The sequence below is a fragment of the Vanellus vanellus genome (genome assembly GCF_965231255.1).
Source record: "Vanellus vanellus genome assembly, contig: HAP1_SCAFFOLD_53, whole genome shotgun sequence".
Lineage (NCBI taxonomy): Eukaryota > Metazoa > Chordata > Aves > Charadriiformes > Charadriidae > Vanellus > Vanellus vanellus.
Window position 1 is genome coordinate 917,186 of NW_028128477.1, and position 24,139 is coordinate 941,324.

Here is a 24,139-nt window from a genome sequence, read left to right on the forward strand (position 1 = left end):
GCTCTCCAGTCTTATGTCCCTTTTCCTACTGGGTCCTCACAACCTGTCATTGCTTTCAAGTTTCCTTCTTAGCCCATGGGCTCCACAGGTTGACATTTTCAACCTTGGATGGTCACTCATTTTATGAGGTGCCGCTCACTGCCCACCCAGACTCACGCACTGTCCCGGAAGATCCCCTGAGCTCTCCTGGTAGTGCCTGATTCCTCATCTTTCATCAGCCCCACTGCAGGTGGGACAGCACCGGGCAAATAAGTCAAAGACCAGTTGCTGTCTGAGTGGACATGTGCAAGCATGAAGGGAGGTCTTCACCCAGTCCTTGGTCCCTCACAGATCCCCCTGGCACTCTGAGCCTGTCCCCCTAAATCCATCAAGGTCTCAAGAAGAGAAACGGTCCTTTGAGGGAGCAGTTCCCTGGGTGCATTCCTGACACCAGCTTTGGAAGAGGCATTCAGCCTTTGGGCCCTCCCTTAAGAAACCATTTTGATTATGGTGGTTCCTGCACAGAGACCAGCTCTGGTAAACAGGTTCACGTGACCTGCTCCTGCCTGCAGCCACAGGGATGCCACTGTCTGGACAACAGGACTGTCACAAGTTCCACAAGACCTTTTGGGTAACACAAAGGCAAGAGCACAGAAGACTGTGGATGTGAGGAGATACCAGCACTGAAAAGACGACCTCATCCTGCTGTCCTTGGCCATGGCTCAAGGGGAGCAGCAGTTCAGACTCACAGGCAGCAGAGACAGAGTGCCCAGCGAGGCAGCCAGGGGTAGCCCCAAGGGCCCCCAAGGCTGATCCTCCATGGGACAGCTGGGCATTTGCATCTTGAACCCCTCTTGCATGCTGGGGCCCAGCTCCAGGGGAGATGTGAAGATACAGAAGTTGATACAACTAATTTTGGGCTGGATTCTTTATTAAGCTAGTCTAAACAAGGAGCTTCGATCTAGCTCAGGTGCAGTCCTGTTCAATATATTCATCAATGACATGGGTGAAGGGATAGAGTGTACCATTAGCAAGTTTGCTGATGACACAAAACTGGAAGATGTAGCTGACATGCCAGAAGGTGGTGCCGCCATACAGTGTGACCTGGCCAGGCTGGAGAGTTGGGCAGAGAGAAACCTTATGAAGTTCAACAAGGGCAAGTGTAGGGTACTGAGCCTGGGGAGGAATAACCTCATGCACCAGTACAGGTTAGGGGCTGACCTGCTGGAGAGCAGCTGTGTGGAAAGGGACCTGGGAATCCTGGTGGACAAAAGGATGACCTTGAGCCAGCAATGTGCCCTGGGGACAAGAAGGCCAATGGCATCCTGGGGGGCATCAAGCAGAGTGTGGCCAGCAGGTCGAGGGAGGTCTTCCTTCCCCTCTACTCTGCCCTGGTGAGGCCGCATCTGGAGTACTGTGTCCAGTGCTGGGCTCCCCAGTTCAAGAAGGACAGGGAACTGCTGGAGACAGCCCAGCAAAGGGCTACAAAGATGATCAGGGGACTGGAGCAACTTTCTGATGAGGAAAAGCTGACTTGGGGCTTTTTTTGTGTGGAGAAAAGAAGACTGAGGGGGGATCTTATTAATGCGTATAAATAGTTAAATGGAGGGTGCCAGGGAGATGGGAACAGTCTTTGTTCAGTGGTGCCCAGTGACAGGACAAAAGGTAACGGGCACAAACATGAACGTAGGAAGCTCCATCTTAACATGAGGAGAAACTTCTTTCCTTTGAGGGTGGCAGAGCACTGGCACAGGCTGCCCAGAGAGGTGGGGGAGTCTCACACTCTGGAGACATTCCAAACCCGCCTGGAAGCCGTCCTGTGCCACTGCTGTAGGTGCCCCTGCTCTGGCAGTGGAGTTAGACTAGATGATCTCCAGAGGTCCCTTCCAACCCTGACCATTCTGTGATTCTGTGATCCTTATGCACATGAGGTCTTTGGGTCCAGGAAAAGAAAAAAAAAAAAAAAAAACAAGCATGAGAAAAAGAACAGTAACATTAAGGTATATAATAAAAAAACAGAATGAAAAAAAAAAAAGAAAACAAAACAATAAAACAACAAGAAAAGCAGTAAGGTAAAATGCACAATTGAAGAAAAGTTAGTCCTGGTCTTTGCTGTAATACTGTGGGAGCCCTTGTGGGATAATGGGCACCATATTAATTGTGAGTAGATTGTATTGTAATAATTTGTACAGGGCATCCTTGATTTCCTTGTTCCTCATGCTGTAGATGAGGGGGTTCACTCCTGGTGGCACCACCGAGTACAGAAATGACACAACAAGATCCAGGGGTGGGGAGGAGATGGAGGTGGGCTTCAGGTAAGCAAATACAGCAGTGCTGATAAACAGGGAGACCACGGCCAAGTGAGGGAGGCACGTGGAAAAGGCTTTGTGCCGTCCCTGCTCAGAGGGGATCCTCAGCACCGCCCTGAAGATCTGCACATAGGACACCACAATGAAAACAAAACACCCAAAACCTAAGAAAGAACTTAATATAAGAAGCCCAACTTCCCTGAGGTAGGAGTGTGAGCAGGAGAGCTTGAGGATGTGGGGGATTTCACATAAGAACTGGTGCAGGGCATTGCCCTGGCAGAGGGGCAGTGAAAATGTATTGGCCGTGTGCAGGAGAGAATTGAGAAACCCAATGCCCCAGGCAGCTGCTGCCATGCGGACACAAGCTCTGCTGCCCAGGAGGGTCCCGTAGTGCAGGGGTTGGCAGATGGCAACGTAGCGGTCATAGGCCATGACTGTGAGAAGAGAAAACTCTGCTCCAAGAAAGAAGAAAAGCATAAAAACCTGTGCAGCACATCCTACGTAGGAGATGGCCCTGGTGTTCCAGAGGGAATTGGCCATGGCTTTGGGGAGAGTGGTGGAGATGCAGCCCAGGTCCAGAATGGAGAGGTTGAGGAGGAAGAAGTACATGGGGGTGTGGAGGCGATGGTCACAGGCGATGGTGGTGATGATGAGGCTGTTTCCCAGGAGGGCAGCCAGGTAGATGCCCAAGAAGAGCCCGAAGTCAAGAGCTGCAGCTCCTGTGTGTCTGTGAATGCCAGGAGGAGGAAGTGGGTGATGGAGCTGCTGTTGGACATTAGATATTTCTTTTATGGGGGCTCTGTTAAAGGAAGGAAAAGACAGGAAAAAATCAGGACAGAATTCTATGAGCCCATATACTCCATTTTTCATAGATATCACCCTCAGTTGAAATGCATTTTTTCTCTCTGGGTGGTGCTGGCTGAGTGTGGTGTGAGGAGCAGCACCTCTGCCCCTGTGCTGCTGAGGAGTCAGCCCTGCTCTGCTGCAGTGGGTACAAGGGAGCTGCTCTGTGACAGCTCCAACCGTCACAAGGGGTGTCAGATGTAATCCACCTGTAATGGAAAAGTTCAATATTTGCACTCATGGCTCTCCAGAGCGTGGGCTGCAGAGCAGAGGGTTAGCACGTCCTTATAAATTTTTGCCTGTGCTTTTTATTTTCCATGATAACATCTCATGAATGTAGAAATCCTCATTTTGATGACTAATCATGTTACGATTCTTCAGACGGGACAGACGAGTTCAGCTCTCTTTTGCTTAAAGCAGAGTCAGGAGAGCTGCACTGTCCATCGGGGTTTTGCCCATCTGCCCTCTGCTTTTGTTTCATCTGCCTTCGAGATGACTCCACACACAAACTACTTTTTAAAAAGTACCAAACAGCTGAACTCATATGGGATGAGGGGAGCACTGGTTGAGAGGGCAGATCTGCAATCTCTTCCCTGTCCCAGCGCAGAGATGGAGCTGTGATGGAGAGAGCAGGACACCACCCCTCCCCGAGAGAAGCAAAGCACTCTGAGAGGAGACTGCCCACCCCCGAGGAAAGGCTCAGCACTCCCCAGGACCTGACGGCAGCGCTGTGCCTTGCTGGGGGCAGCTCGCAAGCCCCACAGGACCGGCAGAGCAGGCAGTCGGGGTGCCGCAGAGGAGATGATGTGAAGAGAGAGTGCGCTCAGGTCCCAGCAGACAGCGCCCAGCAGACACCTCCATGGAGGAGCCCAGGAGAGCTGGCTGAAGGCAGCCTCCCCCCGGGCGTGTTGGCAGTTTCCCCCCGGCCCTTGCCCCTGTCTCTGCTGCCTGGGGCTGTCCCTGCCAGGAGCTGTTGCTCTGTGCCCAGGTCTCCCCCTGCCAGTGCCCCAGAGCCCATCCCACCCGCTGGGTGCTCAGCTCTGCCCTGCAGCCCCCTCCCAGCAGCAGGGCACTGCCCAGGGCCACCTCCCTCTGTGCGGGTCCTGAGGAGTGGAGCAGATCCAGCCTGATGCTGCAGGCAAAGGGGATGCTGGTGCTGTCTGTGGGTAGAGGAGTGAGTGCAGGCACTTGATGAGGTTTGTGGCAGGTCTGCTGATCCCTCAGTGTCACAGTGACAGCTCCTTTCCCTTAGGAGAAAGCTGCGAGCACAGAGCCTGGAAAGGTCTTTGTCTTTAAGGTAGCCCCTTCCTTGACTTTCCCCTTGCAATGCTGCCTCTGCCAATGTTCTGGGGGTGGTCAGCAGCTGTGAGCAGCCGTGACCCATGCAGCGCCCTCTCAACAATAGAAAGACCCTGCCCTGACAGGGGTCATTCCTTCCTCCTACGGCTTCTCCCCACAGCACCTCCGTGGGAGCTCCCCGGGCAGGCGCAGAGCTGAACCTGGCAGAGTCCCTGCGCCGGCACACAGCCCCCGGGGTGCAGGGACCCTGCTGGCAAGGACAGCCCTGCCCACCCCTGCCTGCACACCGATCTGCAAACCCCGGAGCCATCCCTGGGAGAAGGCAGCTGTCCGTCATTGTCCCTCTGAAGGTGCAGCAGGACATCCATGCTCTGAAGCACGTCCTCCTGCTCCACACCAGACAAGCCAGGACAGCCATCCTGACAGCTCCTATCAGCCATGGCATGTGCCAGCTCTAGGAGACACTGCCAGGAACTCATCTGCATTGCCCCACAGCCAGAGACTTACCATGTGAAAGGCTGCGAAGGTTTGTCCCCCGGTGAGCTCTCTCCTGTCCTCCCACCCCAGACTGCCTTTACCTTTCTTCTCTTCTCTTCTCTACCCTTGCTGCCTGCAGGCAGTGCCCTCAGCCCTGCTGCGCTGTGCAGAGGAGCTGCTCCTGGGCAGAGCTGTCTCTCTGCAGCGCTGCCCGCTTGCCAGGAGCTCCCTCCGGCCCAGCAGCCCGGCCCAGCTCAGCAGCAGAGGACCAGCCCATGGTGGCACTCTCTCTGTCCCCTCAGAGATGTCCCTGGGGCTCCAGGGGAACCTGCTGGGAAACAAGCTGAAGTCATCACTGATGTTCCCTCCCTCAGCTGGGGAGAGAAACTTCTATCCAGCAGTTTCTGTTCTCAGTCAGAGAAAGATTGAGGTCCAAGAATACCTTTTTTGTTGTTTGTTTTGTTCTCTAATAAGAGAGAACGCACAGACAATGCCAGGGAGAAATCTCCTTTTCCTCTTTGGAGGGAAGGGATTCAGCTGAGTCAATGGAGGCTTCTCAGCCTGGGTTTGTAGTCCCTGGGGCTACAAGAGGAGTTAGCTCCATTCCATGCCCACCACAAACCCCCAGCAGGTGGCATTCCTCTGGCCTCACTTCACATGGGCACAAGAGCAGCTCCTGCATGAGAGCTCCTGGTCTCAGCTCACTTGTGAATGAGTGGAGAGGGAGGGCAGGAGGAAGATGTTCGGACACAGACACCTGGGGACATCTGTGGTGCCAGAGGTGACCAAGAGGCATGTTGGGAACTGCAAGCTCTATTGGAGCAGTTCAGAGAGACAGGGCAGCACCTGGGGGCATCTTGGTGGAGGCTGGAGGGAAATCCCTTTGGCCAACTTCAATGACAGAAGGTGTCCACGTGGAGGACAAGTGCCCCTGTAACTCTTCCTTCTGCCCAGGGCAGCCCATAGAGGGATTCAGCTGACCAAATGGAGTCGTGCGGCACGGGCAGAGTTAAGTCTCTCTCTTCTCCATCAGTTGTCTTTTCCACATGTCCCTGGAGTAGAATGGCAGGTGTCTCACGTGCATCCCTTCATTGCCTGACCTAATTCAGGGCAGCTGAACCTCAATTCAGTTTACAAATTCAGGGCTGTAGTGGTAGGGGAGGTGCCAGGGCTCTCCAGCACAACTGCATGTGCCTGACAGGGACAGCCGAGGTCCTGTACAGGAACCCCGTCCCCATCCAGCCTGGCTGTGTGACAGCCATCACCCAGAGCATCTCAGACAGAGTGGGTGCCTTTGGGCCACTGACTGAATCCCACCCCTGCACTGGCACAAGCTCTGTCCCTTTCTCTCTCCAGAGAAACTGGGCAGCGCCTGAACAGCAAGCACATCACACCATGGTCTCCTCTCGTGTTCCTTCACTCTCAAACTATGCTGGTTCTTCTCTCCTGAATTGTTTAGCCATCCCCTTGATGATAGAATCATGGATCAGGCCAATGATTTTCACAGTGGGCCTGAATCACAGCATGTTCACACCAAGGACATTTTCAACACCATCTTGTTCTTCCTCAGACCAGCTTCATCTCCACCACAGAGTTTGCTCCCTTTGTGTGCACCTCAGTTCCTCTTCACACTGCCCTTTGCCATCCACTCTACCAGATCTCTGCTCTGAAGCAAAACCTTTGCACAGCTGAGGCCTTGGGGCCTTGGAAGCAGGTCTTGCGAGTCTGCTCTCAGCCCAAGTGTGCCACAGCTCAGGTGCCGCAGCCCAGCCATGCCCCAAGGTCTTCAGCCTGGGCACAGAGAGGAGGGGCTGGAGCTGTGTGTGCCATCTCTTCATTCCACTTGGAGGGAAGAAGAGCTGAGGGGTGTTTGGACATCTCCCATGACTGGGGTGCTGTGATGGGTGGGTGCAGGATGATCAGGAGGCCAGAAATTTTGAGAGAGGCTTGCACTCAGGGTGAAGAACCTGCTTAGATTTGTGGAGCTCCTCTAGGTGATAAATAAACTGGGTGAACCAGTAAGGGTCAGAAAAGAGACTGGTAAGGGTTACATTGTGGTGGGAGACAACAAACCTATTTACATCACCCTGTCAACTTTAATTGCCCTGGCATTCACTGGAAGGGGACCACAACTGCATGCAAACTGTCCTGGAGGCTTCTCGAGAATATTGGTCAAGACACAGCTGAGGACCCCAGTCTTTATAGCACAGCTGCCAGATCGGCCAACAATGGTAATGCCCATCTGCATCTGTTAATTTCCATGAAGGTAGAGCTGGACATGGACATGTAAAGAATGTCAGCTTTGGCTATCACGTCCATGAAATAGTGGGGTCTCTCCTCCCAAAAGGAAGGAGAATAGAAGAATGTAGATGCTAGACCTCAGAGGAGCAGTCTTTGGCCTCGTCTTGTGACTTTTAGTCGGGGAGCCCATGTGAGCAGCACAGAAGGGCAGCAGAGCTCAGTATACCTCATCTGCAAGGACAGCATGTGTCAAGTATGAGAGTGTAGTCATACCAATAGTCAGAAAAAAACAAGCCCAGCTGTCAGGAGAGGAGCTTGGGGAAACAGAAAATTCATGGGGAAGCTCTATAGAGAAAATGAAGCATGCGAGATGAGGAGGCATGTGTTAAAACAAAGGAAGAATTCAGAAATACGGTTGGTTTTAGAAAAGCCACAGGTCCTATAGAGCTGACACTTGCACGGAAGTTCAAGGGCATAAGGATAAGCTGTTACTACTCCAGGAACTTTGAAAGAAGAATTGAACATCGTGTGTGACCACTGCTGAATTCGGTAAGAGCATGTGTAGATCCAATTTTTTCTCTGTTCTCTTCTCTCCTCCTTCTTCACCAGCAAGGCCTCCCATTTCCATGTGCCTAAGAGGCAAAACCCCATGCAAAACCCAGCAGTGGATGGAGATCAAGTCTGGGGATACTTAGCTAAGGTCAACCCTTAGTAGTCCATTGGACCAGATGGGATGAATCTAAAGATGTTGGGAGAGCAGCCCAATGTCACAAGAGGGCTGCTGTGATACATTTTGGAAAGTCATCATGACTGAAGAATCCACATGCATTGTCGGGAAGTCACAGGCATTGCCAAAGCCTCAGAAAACCCCAGTGCTGGCAGGAAGGAAGCAGGCACAGGAGTAGGAGTGTGTAGCTGTGGTGGGGACGGCCAAGGGCCTTGGTGGGGCTTTGACACCCAAACAGAACTGAGAGCCTTGTCTGCTCAGCTATGGCTTCTGTCTCTCCCACTGTGCGCCATGAGAGGACACCAGATTCTGACAGCTCCAGTGCATTTTTTCTCCTCACCTGCCCTCCACAGAGCCTGGGACGTGCGCTACCGCTGATCTGCACCTGGTGTTACACATTCCCACATTGCATTGCCCCCAGGAAGTGACCAGAGTATTTCAAGAGGCCGAGGATACCCCTTCCCAGGGGATGGGGCTCTGGGCTTGACCATTCTGCTTGGTGAAGCACATCAAGGGTTTTCACAGGGGTCTTCACATTTAAATTTCCTCCTGTACCAAGTGCCTTCGACTTCCTGCTTTACCAGTCCCCAGAGACAGGTGCTTTGTCTGCTCATTCCCTCCATGGTCTCTTCAGTGAGGGACGTCAGCAGGGCCTGCCAACACCCTCAGAAACCTCCAGGTTTGCTGCTTCTCCAGAAGCTTGGTCAGTCTTTCAGGATCTGCAGTTCAGGAACTCGGCACCAGAGGGCTCATTCCCACACAAAACACCCGAAGGAACCAAGTCGGGGCCTAATTTTCCTTTAGTCTTCAGGTCTGATGTGGCTCATTAAAGAGATTTTGGGAGTGTTGTCAAAGTGAAAAGATGTCAAAGCAGAGAGACAAAGGGAATAACATGTTTGATTTTAACTAGCCCCTTTGGCATTAATGCCAATGCGTTTGGCTTAGAGGAATGACTTCAAGTAGAGTCGGCACCATCCAGAGCCGTAGGGATGGACTGGCACAGCCCCCGCACCATCCCTTGCAGGAGGCACCCCCCCTCTCCTAGGCTGAGGCGTGCATTCAAGATGCAAACCTCTGCAGTGCCCACTTGTCACAGGCCTCCTGGCAGAGGCTGACTCATTCCCCATGACCCTCCAAGCCTGCATTAGCTCATTGGGCTTTTGCTCCCCAGCACTGCAACGCTCCAGCCCATGGCAGCTTTGGCTTTGACACCCTCCCTCCATGCTGGGCCAAGGCTTCTCAGTTCCTCCTTGGCAGCTGCCCCTGCTTCCACCTCCTGCCTGCTGCCTTTTGGCCCTGGCGCTCACTCACTTTACACCAGCAGCCTCCTCAGAGGCATGTTTCTCTTCATGGCTATTCAGAGAGATCCTTCCTGCCCTTGGAGGAGGCTGTCCTGTAAGGCCTATGAGATTTCCTGAGCTCCTTCACCCTTCAGAGCTGCTTCCCAGGGCACCGCTTGTATCAGTCTCCCACACACGTCAAAGTCGTCTTCTCTGGAGCCCGCCCATCTATGCTCTGCTGCTGGCCTTCCTCACTCCTCTTTGGCACCTGGGAGGCCACTATTTCCTGGTCACGATCGCCAGGGCTGACACTGTTGATTACACCCTGACCAGCTCTTCCATGTTGGCCAGTACCTGGGCTAGGTGAGCATCACCCTTCCTGGCCCACCTGGCAGCTGTGTTAAGAAGTCATCCCAAGATCCTCCAGACTGTTGGCACCCTGTTGCTTTGCCTGGCCACTGAATGCCAGGATACTTACGGTTCTTCATGGGAACCTGCTCATGAACCTGGAGGCTTCTCTGGGTAGATGTCAGAAGAGTTTCAAAGGTCCCTTATGGAGGCTGAGTGCCTTTCTTACTGGGATCATCACAGAGCAGCACCTCCTGGTGAAAAAACACCCTTGGATGCAAACTCTCTGGTCCTACGCACTGGTAAGTGTGCAGTTGGCTCATGTGAATCCTGGCTTGTTCCCCATCCACTGCTGGTTGTTCTCCTCCAGAATCCTGCCTCAAAGCACAAAGGCCTGGGAGACCTTGCTGGTGGTAACCGAGGAAAAGAGGACATCAAGTATCTCAGATCTACCTACACCTACTCCTACTAAATTCAGCAGTGCTGCTACATTATCCTTGGGCTTCTTTAACTGTTCCCGAAGTAGCAAAAGCTCATCTTGGTGCCCTGGAATTCTTTTTGAGTTTCAATTCAGTTTTGATGTGGACCATTGCTGGGCCTGGACGATGCTCTCCTTTAGGACAAGATGTATCCAGGCACACTCTTCAAGTTATTGGTCTTTTCATTGACTGTATCACCAAGGGAGTGAGTAAAGATGCCTGTGTGATGTGCTTCATGTCCATGCAATGCGTGCCGCTGTGGGATAGAGAAGGGTCAGGTGGGGTCTCACCAGTGCCGAGTACAGGGGAGCGATCACTGCCCCAGTCCTGCTCACCAAACCATTCCTGATACAGGCCAGGATGCTGTTGGCCTTCTTGGCCACCTGGGCACACTGCTGGCTCATGCTCAGCCGTCTGTCCACCAACACCCCCAGGTAATTTTCTGCCGGGCAGCTTTCCAGACACACCGCCCCCATCCTGTAGTGCTGCATGGGGCTGTTGTGACCCAAGTGCAGGACCTGGCACTTGGACTTGTTGAACCTCACACCATTGACCTCGGCCCATTAGTCCAGCCTGTCCAGATCCCTCTGCAGAGCCAACCTACCCTCAAGCAGATCAGCACGCCCACCTAGTTTAATGTCATCTGCGAACTTACTGAGGGTGCATTCGATCCCCTCATCCAGACCATTGATAAAGATATTAAAGAGAACCGGCCCCAGCACCAAGCCCTGGGATACAACACTTGTGACTGGACACCAACTGGATTGAACTCCATTCACCACCACTCTCTGGGCACGGCCATCCAGATGGTTTTTTACCCAGCGAAGAGTACACGTGGTCCAGGCCATGAGCAGCCAGTTTCTCCAGGAGAATGCTGTGGGAAACGGTGTCAAAAGCTTTGCTACAATCCAGGTAGATTACATCTACAGCTTTTCCCTCATCCACTAAGTGGGTCACCTTGTCATAGAAGGAAATGAGGTTTGTCAGGCATTTGCCTTTCACAAACCCATGCTGACTGGGCCTGATCACCCTATTCTCCTGCATGTGCCATGTAATGGCCCTGAGGATGATCTGTTCCATGACCTTCCCAGACACCGAGGTCAGACTGACCGGCCTGTACTTCCCTGGATCCTCCTTCCTGCCCTTCTTGTGGATGGGTGTCACATTTGCCAACCTCCAGTCAGCTGGGACCTCCCTGGTTAGCCAGGACTTCTCATAAATGATGCAAAGTGGGCTGGTGAGCACTTCCACCAGCTCCCTCAGTACCCTCAGGTGGATCCCATCCAGCCCCATAGATTTGTGTACCTCCAGGTGCTGAAGCAGGTCCCTCACCATTTCCCCTTGGATTACAGGGGATGCATTCTGCTCCCCATCCCTGTCTTCCATCTCAAGGGTCTGGGCACTCAGAGAACAACTGGTTCTACTGCTGAAGACTGAGGCAAAGACGGCATTAAGTACCTCAGCCATTTCCTCATCTTTGGTCACGATGTTACCGGACCCATCTACCAGAGGACAGAGATAATCCTGTCTTCTTTTTATTGCTAATACATTTATAGAAACTTTTTTTGTTGCCCTTGACAACAGAAGGCAGGTTTAGTTCTAGCTGGGCTTTGGTCCTTCTGATTGTCTCCCTACATAGCCTCACTACCTCTTTGTAGTCCTCATGAGTAGCCTGCCCTTCCAAAGGCCATAAATCCTCTTTTTCTCCCTAGGTTGCAACCCTAGCTCCCCGTTCAGCCAGGCCAGTCTTTTTCCCCGACAGCTTGTGTTTCGGCACAGGGGGACAGCCTGCTCCTGCGCCTTTAAGACTTCCTTCTTGAAAAACATGCAGGCTTCCTGGGCTCCTTTGCCCTGGAGGACTGCCTCCCAGGGGACTTTGTCAACCAGGCTCCTGAAAAGCCCCAAGTCTGCCCTCCGGAAGTCCAGGGTAGCAGTTCTGCTGACAATTACGATAGATGGGACTCCTTGTTTTGAACTACAGAAATTCAACAGACCTCTTAAAGGAATAGTTCATCGCTTTAGAGAATTATATTTTTGCGTGTGTGTGTATATATACATTAGAAGACAAATATAACAGTAATTTGAGTGAGACTGCACTTTTAGAGGACTCTAGTGTCTGAATTTGTGACTATATTTACTTTATAGCCAGCTGTGGTGTGTGGGTTTCAAGGTCTCAGCGTTTTCGAGCTCGCCCGGTGCGGGGACCTCAGGAGGGAGACCTCAGCACTTGACCCAAGCTGCCACCACGGTTATTTCATACCATGAGCGTCATCACATTCAATATAGATTAGAAAGTTTGCTGCAAAGTTCATTCTCTCCCTTGATGGCTGCCCTCCTGAGAACTTCTTCCCCAGTGCCAGATCCCCCAGCCCTCCCCCTCTTCCCGAAGCTGTAGCGCTCACAGTGTCCCACATTTACTGTCCACTGCTGTGAGTGCACAGCTTCCGACTGATATCGTTGGCTGAGTGTAGTCTTTGTATATTTTGTGTTGGTATCTGGATCCGTATTGGTTCTTTGGTGTTAGTAATGTAAATTATCCAATCTTTGTCTATTAAATCTGTTGACATTTCCACCCATGTGTTTGCTTGTTTTTTGCCTGATTCCCCTTCCTGGGTGGGCAGGGGTCATGGGGTGACAGAGTGATTGTCTAAAGGACCATAAATTGTGAGGGGTTTCTCAAACCATAACACAGGGACAACTTTATGGTGAGGCTCTGGACGTGGTTTCTTCTACCCTGTTGCTCGGGGAAGCCGGGAGGTGGTGTGCGGTTTTCCTACACTCAGCCTCGCTCACCCTCAGACCCCACCACCCCCAGGAAGAGCCCTGAGCCACCAGTGAGGGGCAGGACCTGCCTTCCCAGGGCCTGGGGGTCAGGGTCTGGCCTTTCTGCTGCATCAACCAAGCCAAGGGGTTCCTCAGCATTACAGCCACCTGCACAGTGCCTTTGCCTACCTGCAGCCACAGCCTCCAGCTATCTCCTCTAACGAGCCCATGGGGAGGCTTTGGCAGTAACGACCCTCAGTGGGGCCAATCAAGGCTTCAAGGTACTTTGCTTCTGACTTGGACTTCTGGAGCACTTTGTTCAGTCTCCTCTCAGTGTCTGAGGTTGATGGACTCAGGGTCAAATACACCATAGGGCTCATTAAGGTACAGAAAGTCCTAATGAGCTATTTCTTTCCCTGTCATTTGCTTCAAGTCTTCAATAGAGCTAATTGGAGTTGTTTCATACTGTAATTTAGAAGGAAGATTTTAAAGAGAACCTAATAGAAAATATTTTTTTAATTTATTTCAAAGGTTCTTTTTATTAGCTTTTCAGTTATAGAAGAGGTGATAGAAGCAGTCAGCAGTTGATATTGATGCAGAGGGTCTCCTCAAGAGGTCTGGACAGCCAGGAAAAGCAGTCCCCTGAGGTCTGAGACTGTATGGACAGCTTTGCTCCTCACCTCCCTGTCCTCCCCATCCCTGTCATTGGCCAACTGGGATTTGCATCACTTTTCCTTACCTCAGACTTCTCCCCTGAAGTCTGCAGCGGGGTGTTACAGCTCCATTGCACCATCTCCCTCCTGCGCTCCTCAGAGACCTGGCTGCACCCAGGCACAGGAGGAGTTTTCCTCTTTGCAAGCAGAGAAAAGTAAAGCATGATCAAGTTTGATAAACAATAAAACACCCTCTGCAACCAGATGCTCAGGACAAGCTGCCTCTAATGAGGTTGCTTTGCTACAAGGGATGATCTTATCAGAAATGCTTTAGATGGACACGTACAAAAAGAGAGATATAAACGTAGTTACAGACTTGGCTAAAGGAGATAATTAGACGACGGAAAGACAGGCAAACTTGTAACTCCCTAAAGCTCAAAGCAGCAGCTGGATAGGTGACAGGAATCTGAATGACCAAAGAGGAAGGGCAGGAGAAAAGTGGAGTGCAATAGAAAAGGCTTTTGTCGAGACAGTCTGCATCTGAAAAGCTGACTTTAGAAATGGTCATTGTATATAAACAGGTGATACAGGTCTGAAAGTTGAGGGAAATTAAAACCACTTTATTAACAGGCAGAATAGTGGCAATGAAGTCACAGGGGAAGATCAATACTTCTGTGGAATATAATTTTTGAAAGGTCATTGCATTTGTAGAGGTCTCTTGTGAGAGAGGACAATCAAGTGTTGGACCCAACTTTGAAGGAGGCCAAAAGTGCAGCTCAGGGAACTACTGGCCCAGAAAGCCAACCACATCCTGGGCTGCATCAAAAGGAGCGTACCCATAATGTGTCCTACAGCCCTAGGCAACAATCCCCGTAGTCCAAATGGTGATCCAGAGAGCTGCTCTCTGTGACTCTTCTTGATGGGTTTCACACCTGGGGCTGATGGCTGTTCCAGGGCAGCCCTGGAAGGAGCTGAGATGAGATGTTCCTTCCTCAGGAGTCTGTAATTGGGGTTTCCATCTGCCACTGTGCCTCTGTGCTCTTCTCGATTTCTGGAGATGGGCTCTTGATGAGCTGATGGCTCTGCTGTGATGGGTTGGGGAGCAGGACATTAAGTGAGTTACACCCCTGACATTGCTTGTGCCTTCTTCCGTTGCAGATGAGCTTCTTATCACTCAACCTAAAACAATCCAATGAGAACATAAATCTCCTGAGACATCTGCGTTTGGAGGTTATATGCATATTCATTGGTATTATTTAACATAGGAGAGCAGATCATTGGAGTTGCTGTCCAGAAAGGCATCGTGATTGAGGGAAAAGCTATCGTGTTGCATGGGCAATGACTTCATTCAGGGCCAGTATCACAGCCTTGTTTCTAAGACTGTAGATGAATGGATTTAAGAATGGGTACAGGACAGTGTTCAGCAAAGCTACCATTCTGTTTGCCTCCAAGGAAACATCTCCTGAAGGATGCACATAGAGAGCAATGCAGCTCCCGTATACAATGGCCAAGGTGGTGAGATGAGAAGAACATGTAGCAAAGGCTTTTTTCCTGCCGGAGGCTGCTGGAAGGTGTAGAATACAGGGAAGGATGCCTATGTAAAATGCCAGAGTTAAACATAAGGAACCGAGAATGACAAATGAAAATAAAACCGAATCTATTTTCCAAATCAGGCTGGTGTCAGAGCAGGACAATTTGAATAAGGGGGAGTTGTCACAAAAAAAATGATGGATCTTGTTCGAACCACAGAAAGTCAGCTTGTAGAGGAGGACTGGACAGTAAGTCAAGAGTGTGATGCCCATGACCCAAGCAGCAAGAACCAGGTGGATGCAGAGCTGAGGCTTCACGATGGCAGTGTAACGCAAAGGCTGGCAGATGGCAACATAGCGGTCAAAGGACATGACAACAAGTAGAACAAACTCTGTACAGCCCAGGGCAAAATAGAAATAGGATTGGGCAAAGCAGCTGCTTAGTGAGATTGTTCTCCTACCAGAACCCAGGATCACAAACAATTTGATGCTCGTGGAGGATGTAAAGCAGATTTCCAGGAAGGACAGGTTGCTGATGAAAAAGTACATGGGGGTTTGCAGGCGGTGATCCACACACACGAGGAAAATGATGGTTGTGTTCCCCATCACTGTTGTCAGGTATATGAGCAGAAGGACCAGAGAGAGAAATAGCTGTAGTCTTTGATCAAGCCCCGAGAAACCCTCGAGGATGAACTCAGTAACTGCAGTTTCATTTTCTGGTCCCATGCTGAATTTCAGTTCATCCTGCCGAGACAGGAACACGGCACAAAGCCAAGTGTGATAATTTCATGGTCTGGATGACAAGGTCTATCCTTCCTCTTCTACGCCTTTGCTTTCCTGCAGTCTTCCTATAGAACACAGAGATAGTCCTTCAAGCATTTCTCACACCCTGGCTTTTATGTTTTACATTTCAGTTAGAGTCCCCAGAGTATTTGTCATCTTCTTTCTACCTTTTTCAAACACTCACAAAGGGTTCTTTCTGCAGAACAGAAGATTTTAAAGAGGCTTTTAGCCATTTCAGCCCATTCCTGGGAAATTCCAAATTCACTCAGACCTATTGCAAACATCTGTCATACCTATGTGCCAAACTCATCTCTTCTATTGCACAAATGCTAAACCATCAAATCAAATCAAATCAAATCAAATCAAATCAAATCAAATCAAATCAAATCAAATCAAATGTGTATGTTGAAAGCTCTTCTTTGTACTTTTCAGTACTTGCCTTTTTGGGCTAGGAATCCCTGAGGATTTGTTGATTTCAAACCAAGTAATATCAAGCACCTCTCTTGTAATCCCCTGCTCTCTTCCACAGATTCTGGCTCTCTTCTTGTTTTCTTCAGGAAAGGGGGAGGGGGTGGAATAGGGACCACATAGAACTTGTCTTCTTCAGTATTCTAAATAATGATTGAAATTTACCATGGTTCCACACACTCTGTCACACGGTCTCCTCTGACATTTGTCTGTGCCGAAATGCAGTGCTTTCCAAACAGCGGCTCATTGCTATTACTACCAAATGTCCTGACCTAAATGCAGGGCGAGAGAAGAGTGTCTGGAAGAGATTTGTAATCTTTCTTTGGCATGCCAGTTATGGGTTGGGAGGACCCAGTCTCTAGCATTTTCTCGTGTCTCCATTGACTGTAGAGGGAGCCTTGGGGAAACAAGTTCTCATAGGCACCTGCAACGAAGTACATGAAACTCATTATTCGAGTCTCAAATCTCTGACTCATTAACTTAGTGGGTTTTCTTTTTTTTACATCAAAATACACATCTAACAGAAGGAAGCACAAGAAAAAATAGCGCATTAAAGACTGATGTTTTTCCCTTCATCTTTGCATTTGCTTTTAGACATAGAAAGAAGCAGAGCAGATGACCCCCCAAATTAGGATGATTCAAAATGCAAGGGGAGGAGAGGGAGGGGAGGAGATGGTGGGTTTGAAGCAGGGATGCAAAGCTTCTCCACAGCCTGTGTTGTCCCCGCAGGCTCTGTCCCAGGGCAGAATGGGTAGCACTCACCCAAGGAGTAAAATGGGAAGTTCAGTATAGGGCGGTGCCCCATGCTTGCATGGACATTTGAGCTTGGGGTTCAGGCTTGTCTTAGAACCCAATTGCCCGGCTTGTTCTTTGCCTCTAGTCTGGCACAGGGGAATTTCTGCACTGGCTGTGCCTGGAAAACTTTCTGAGGTTAAACCACTGGCTGGATGTGGCTCAGGCTCAGTCACCTACAGCAGGATGAGCATAGTGAGTCAGTGCAACAGAGGTCACAGTCCCAGTTTCCATTTTCTGGGTCAGTTCAAACACCCAAAGGGTTGTGTGTTCTTACTCTGTTGGGTGACACCTAAATTATCTGAAAATAAGAGGAGAGAGCAATGCTCATGTTTCATAGTAGCTGGTGCCCATGCGGGCTGCTCCCGGCAAAGGGACAATGCCGCAGAAGAAGCAGTCTCTACACTGGGCACAGAGGGTCCGATGGCATACAAGTTGGTGGGCTGAGCATGGATAGAGTTGTCATTCCCCAGCAGCTAAAGATGAGCATGGAGCACAACCAGGAGTTCGTAAGGACAGAGTAGTATGAGGGGTTGCAAATGGCGCTGCAGCAAAGGAAACACATCCCAGCACATAGGTTAAACTCAGCTGGGCCCAGGAAGACAGAGGAGAAGGTCTGTGACTTGTAAGCAGCGACAGAGACTGCCAAACATGTTAGGGGAATGACCAAAGTGAACCAAATGGCCAAGAAGGACAAGGTGCTGAGGAAGGGATCCATGGGGGTGTGGTACTAGCGGCAGAGTCAAATGACGACAATGGTGACTGCATTCCCCGTGACAGTGAGCAGATAAAACACCAGCAGCGGTGTGAAAAGGAGGACTTTCCACTCTGGAATGACTGGAAAGGTCTTCAGGAAAGATGTGGTACGGTTGTGAGGATCAATTTCAGTACCCAGTCAGTTGAATGCGTGACAAGGGTAACTAATACCTTGTTGTGTTTTTGACCCTTCCTTCCCTTTTCTTGGGCTTCCTCTTCCTTCTTGAAATGGGAGACCAGAACTGCCCTCTGTAAGGATTCTGCTTTTCTCTGTGTTTTTACCCAGTGGCATGAGACAAATATTGATCCAGCCCACTTGTCTTCAGACTCAGGAAATGCCTCTCCAGCCTTGCTGGCTTGCATGGGTATTCTGGACTGCCAGCTAGGAACTGATATTTCTGGCAAAAGCTGTATGAATTCTGTTACATTTCTCATGGTGGTGTAGCTGGGCATCAAGCCTGTGCAAGTGTGCAGCCAGAGCACTTCAGTCATTAATCCCCTGGGTGGTCCAGGGACCCTCCCAACTCATCATCTACATCGACAAGAGGAGACACTGGTCTGAGAGAGGGGATTGACATGGAACCAAAGGATTGAGTTGAGTCACCCCCTTCAAAATTAACCAGCTCCAAAATGAGCCAAAATGAGTCACCTTCAGAATTAACCAGCTCCAAAATGAGCCAAAATGAGTCACCTTCAAAATTAACTGCTGGACTTGGCAGTGTTAGGTTAACAGTTGGACTCGATGAACTTAAAGGCTTTTTCCAACCTCAATCACTCTATGATTCTATGATCATTTCAGAAGCATCTCTTCTACAGACCCACGCAGCCATTGCAAAAGTCTCCTTGCAATTTCCCTTTAAGCCTTCCCTTGACTAGGATGCCTACAGCACCATAATCCGTGTATTGCTATATACATCCTGAAATCGGCACTCTCGGATAAGTCCCTGTTGTGTGTAGCCCTGGAAAACTCCTTTTGAGTGTAAAGGAAAACAGAACCAGCAGGAAAGTGGTTTGGCAACAAAATAGGAAAACAGAGCAAAGGGGGAAAAAGGGACCGTGTGAGTGGAAACAGGTTTCTAGTCAGCAGGCTTCTCTGATGGAGCCCTGCAGTAGCCTGTGTCCCGTGTTCTCATTGGAGCCGATTTCCAACTACCTTCTGTGCGGGCGCATCCTCTGTTCTTAGTGGGCATGTGTGAATGGCAGTGAACTTCAAGCTGGAATCACCGGTGAGGAGGATACGAGGTCTGTCTTCCAGCAACTGGAGCAGGGCTGCAAACATCCTGGACTCCAATGCCTGGGTGCAGGCAATGAGGAGACCATGAAGACCAGGGTCCAGCAGCTGGATAGAACCAGTGCCTAAGGCAGACCTGGGTCTTCTCCTAGAGAGACTCATGGGCTGGAGAAGGCTGACTGGCTCTCTCCTGCCCTCTGCGCATGGCTCACAGGGCCCTGCTGACCATAGACCTCAACGTTGCAAGAGCTGACGAACTCCTGGAGGAACAGCATGGTACAACTTGGCAAAATGGGCTCTGACTCCTTGCTGGGCCTGACTCTCCAGACTGTACCTGCACAGGTTGATCAGGACACACTTCTTCAGCTGCCACCAGCCTCAGGTAGGCACCAGTGAGGAACCTCAGCTCTCTTCAGGCAGGGGAGCGGTGTCTGGAAGCAAGCTGTCTTGTGGAGGAAAAAGGTGGCCAGGGTTTCTGGGAGTCACTATCAGAACACAAGTGGGAAAGGAAAAATGCTCTTGTTTTTGACAGAAAAGCTCATCTGGAGTTAAAGCGTGGGTCAGACCTTAACTAGAGCCAAGAGTGAACGTAAATATCATCCAGGAAAAAATTCCTTCAGGTGCACTGGCTCAAACCAGATCACTCACAGAATCCCAGGATCACACGGGTAGGGTTTTGGAGGGGGTCTCTGGAGATTGTCTTGTCCCACCCACCTGCTAAACCCCCCTTCAGCTAGTGTGCCTGAAAGGTGGTGGGATCTGCCGAGGGAGGGATGCTCATGGGCCCCTCATCCCCCCGCTCTGGCCTCACACACATCGAAAGCCACCAACAGCTGGGGCACATCTGGAGCAAGGCTTCATGTGTGATCAGAGATGGATCTGCAGAGACCCCCACCAGGAACGGCTACAACCTTACAGTTACAAAAGGACTCTGCTTGTGAAGAAACCATTAGCCTTGGTAACTACATGGTTCCATTCTTATGATGCAGGTGGATGGAGACCTCTCTTATGAAGAAAGGCTGAGAGAGTTGGGGTTCTTCAGTCTGCAGAAGAGAAGGCTCCAGGGAGACCTTACAGTGGCCTTCCAGTACTTAAAGGGGGCCTACAAGAAAGCTGGAGAGGGACTTTTTACAAGGGCATGTAGTGATAGGACGAGGGGGAATGGCTTCAAACTGGAAAAGGGGAGATTTAGATTGGATATGGGAAAAGAAATTCTTCGCTCTGAGGGTGGTGAGACACTGGCACAGGTTGCCCAGAGAAGCTGTGGCTGTTCCATCCCTTGAAGTGTTCAAGGCCAGGCTGGATGGGGCTTTGAGCAACCTGGACTGGTGGAAGGTGCCCATAGCAGGGGGTTGGAACAAGATGATTTTTAAGGTCCCTTCCAACTCTAACCATCCTAGGAGTCTATGATTCTATAACCTGAAACGGGAGATTCTGACCTGGAACAGGAAGAACATCAGACAGACAGACATTGGAACAAGTAGTCCAGGCAGGCTATGGAATGTCTACTCTTTGAAGTTTTCAAGACCCTACTGGGCCACAGCCCTGACCACCAAGTCTGACTCCACTGGAGACAATGCTCTGTGCAGTTGCTACCCTAAATGATGTCTCAGGGTCCTTCTCCCCCTTTGCACTCAGAGGAGAGACCTGAGGGGTCCACCTGTCATGAGGAGCAAGTCAGCAGAGCTTAACCTAAGTCAGCTCCCTTAACCTAAAGCTGGAGCCAAGGAGAACCCTGTGCACCATTCCTCTAGGAGGGTGGAGTCCTAACTGTCACTCTAGATCAGCAGCTGAGCTCACTTTAGTCCCCAGCACAGAATCACAGGATCACAGAATAGTTAGGGTTGGAAGGGACTTCTGGAGATCATCTAGTCCAACCCCCCCTGCCAGAGCAGGGTCACATACAACAGGTTGCACAGGACAGCGTCCAGGCGGGTTTTCAACATCTCCAGAGAGGGAGACTGCACAACCTCTCTGGGCAGCCTGTTCCAGTGCTCCACTACCCTCAAAGTGAAGAAGTTCCTCCTCATGTTAAGATGGAACTTCCTATGTTCAAGCTTGTGCCCATTACCCCTTGTTCTATCAATGGGCACCACTGAAAAAAGACTCCTCCCATCCCTCTGGCATCCTCCCTTTAAGTATTTGAAAGCATTAATAAGATCCCCTCTCAGTCTTCTTTTCTCTAGACTAAAGAAACCCAAGTTCCTCAGCCTTTCCTCATATGAAAGATGTTCTAATCCCCTAATCATCTTCGTAGCCCTTTGCTGGACCCTCTCCAGCAGTTCCCTGTCCTTCTTGAACTGGGGAGCCCAGAACTGGACGCAGTACTCCGGATGCGGCCTCAACAGGGCAGAGTAGAGGGGGAGGACGACCTCCCTCGACCTGCTGGCCACACTCTGCTTGATGCACCCCAGGATGCCATTGGCCCTCTTGGCTGCCAGGGCACATTGCTGGCTCATGGTCATTCTGTTGTCCACCAGGACTCCCAGGTCCCTTTCCACACAGCTGCTCTCCAGGAGGTCAGCCCCCAACCTGTACTGATGCGTGGGGTTATTCCTCCCCAGATGCAGTACCCTAAATTTACCCTTGTTGAATTTCATTAGGTTCCTCCCTGCCCAACTCTCCAGCCTGTCCAGGTCACGCTGTAAAGCAGCACAGCCTTCTGGCGTGTCAGCGACTCCTCCCGGTTTAGTGTCATCAGCAAACTTGCTGATGGTACACTCTATCCCTTCATCCAGATCATCGATGAATATATTGAACAGCAAATAAAGGTCTTGGCCTCTGGGGAAGGTTTGGGTTTCCCCTCTCCTTAATGGGCAAAGCCTGGCACCCCTGTGGGGGGCTTATCCTGTCCCACGTTCCCAGTCTCCTCAGCTTGGAGGAAATCACTCCTTCTTCCCCACCGACCATTCATGGAGTCTAGAAGGAGAAGCTGTGAGAAGCATCTCCTTATAGTTCTGCTCCGTGAGCTGGAAGAGATCACGGCTCATTCCCTGGCTTGTTTCCCCGCCTCCGAAGAGCACAGAGGTCCAAGGGAGGGCAGCTCAGGGCTTTCATCCCCCCGGGGCTTCACTTGCACAGGGCTCACTTGCTGTGACACAGAGAGTTGAGCTGCAGCAGGAACCTTCAGGAGCCTCTTCTATAAACCCGGGAGGCACTGCAGAGAAGGGGATATTCAGGTGCTGCTGAAGACTCTCAGAAGGAGATGGTGACAGGTGAGTGCAAGTACAGTGCAGCGACTAAGCCATGGGTCAGGGTCTGCAGGCAGAATTGGAAAGGGGAGGGTGGAATGGGGAAGAGGCAGGAGATAGCCCCCAGACCTTGCCTTTCATGCTCCATTCCCCTCAGAGGAAGGGCTGTGACATCCTGCTGGGGACTACAGGTAGGTGCTGGGTTTGCTGAGGTGGGTGTCATTAATGTGCCAGTGGCTCTTTGCACAGCGGCCACTAGGAAGTGGGACCATGTGTCTTGGTACAGCCCTGTCCTGCACGTCTTCTTCTTCCAGCTCACTCTTTCCTCTGGATACCCTCCCTGGGTCCTTGACGCCACTGAACAGATACAGGCAGCGTGGTTGTCAGTGCAGAGACAGAGCTGCGGGGCATCAGCTGATGGGCACTCGGACACCTCCGTGGACATGAAGAGGTTGGAGAGGAGGGTATGGGGCCAGCGTGCCAACACACGTCCTTTAATGTCTCAACTCTTATTCTCTCTCTGTCTCTTTCTCCATCTTGCTTGTGTCTTAGGGCTTCACCTCAATGCCTCAGCTCTCTCACAGCTGTCTCTCAGCCATCCGCATAGGGTGTGATTTACTGAGAGCACTGACTCTGGGGCACCCTCCCCATGGAAGTACCTTCTGGAACAATGCATCCCAGTGTAGGTGCGCTGAATCACTGAGTCAAAGGGCTCCTCCGTCCCAGGAACTCTCTGGGCTGTCCAGGTGCCTGCCTTGGCCATCTCCAACTCTCTGTAGAATGTATGAAGTTTGAGGCAGAGCATCATCAGGGGCAGTGTTTTGTCTGACCCGAGTGTTATGGAAGCCCAGAGAGGTGGTGTGGGCTTTCTCTTTCAGCCACAGGCGTTCCCTGGGCAGGCAACCAGGTGTGTATCAGGCATTTACTGGAAACCTGTGCTTCATGAGGATCCTGCACCGCCTCAGCCCCCACTCACCCCCAGGACACTCTTGTGTCTTCATTGCAGTGCTGAACAGGGAGCCCTGAGCACTCAGGTGGCAATGCTGAGGTCCAGGTGCTGCGCTGCTGCAGGGAGGCAGCCCAAATGCAGCCAGAAATGTAAGGTGAGGAGGAAGAGATGTCCAGCAAATGATCGTCACCCCTGTCCTTTTTGCCTCCTCCTTGTGCAACATCGCTTTTCCTCATTTGGCTTAGAACCTCAGGTACCTCTTCTCTGGAATCCCGTTTTCCCCACCCTTCTCTCCCAAGTTCATATCTGCCTGTGAGTCTCCTGTCTAACAGACCCTTTGCAGTGCCTTCAGCTACCAAGCTAGTAAGTCCTGGCCACTCTTGGTCAGTGGAAAGAGATGGACTGTCCAGGGACAGAATTGCGTCATCAGAAAGCAAATGTTTCAGGGAGTTGAGACCACTAGCCCTCTTCGGTGTCCATTCTTCCTCAGTGGAAAGAAGCTGTCTATGGCACGATGCGTTCCCCTAAAGGCTTTTTTGCATGATGGAGTTTTCCTCTCTGGCCCGTCTTTCTGTTGCTTGAAATTTGGCTAAAACCTATGCTGGGTACTCCTGGCAATAACTTCACGCATCACAATCTAATATGATCAAATGAACATTCTCTTTCATTCCACAGAAATAGGCACCTTGATGCGGCAACTCACCTCTCTAATCAGAGGAGATTCTTCAAAGAAGAGCAGTTTGGCCCTCTCAAAGAACCTTTTCTTGCCCTTTCGCCAGGAATAGTGCCCCTAAACCAAGTCGGAATTCAGACAAATGGGGGAAAACCTCCATGTTGTCTCTGGCAGTGACTTCTTCCCAGTACATTTTCACAAATAACACAGAAACGCGTGCCCTTCCCCAGGTTCCCTTCCTGCCTCATGGGGAAAAGAAAGTCCTACAGCACCTCATGGAGAAAGAAGAATGGGACAACCAGACCTCACCAGTGGTGTTCCTCCTGCTGGGATTGAGTAACGTCCCCAAGCTTCAGGTGCCTCTCTTCA

General features: G+C 50.9%; 1 protein-coding gene and 1 pseudogene across 2 annotated transcripts; both read right to left on the reverse strand.

Annotated features, from left to right (window-relative positions):
* Nucleotides 1-2,075: 2,075 nt before the first annotated feature.
* Nucleotides 2,076-3,064, reverse strand: LOC309684358 (olfactory receptor 14A16-like; annotated as a pseudogene). Its single transcript has one exon. The product of its transcript is annotated as an olfactory receptor 14A16-like (transcript).
* Nucleotides 3,065-14,717: 11,653 nt separating this feature from the next.
* On the reverse strand, nucleotides 14,718-15,653 carry LOC309684381 (olfactory receptor 6E1-like; the record flags this gene model as incomplete). The annotated part of the gene is made up of 1 exon (XM_082500305.1): nucleotides 14,718-15,653. One exon carries the CDS (start codon nucleotides 15,651-15,653, stop codon nucleotides 14,718-14,720), a length of 936 nt encoding a protein of 311 aa, XP_082356431.1.
* Between the last annotated feature and the right edge of the window lie 8,486 nt (nucleotides 15,654-24,139).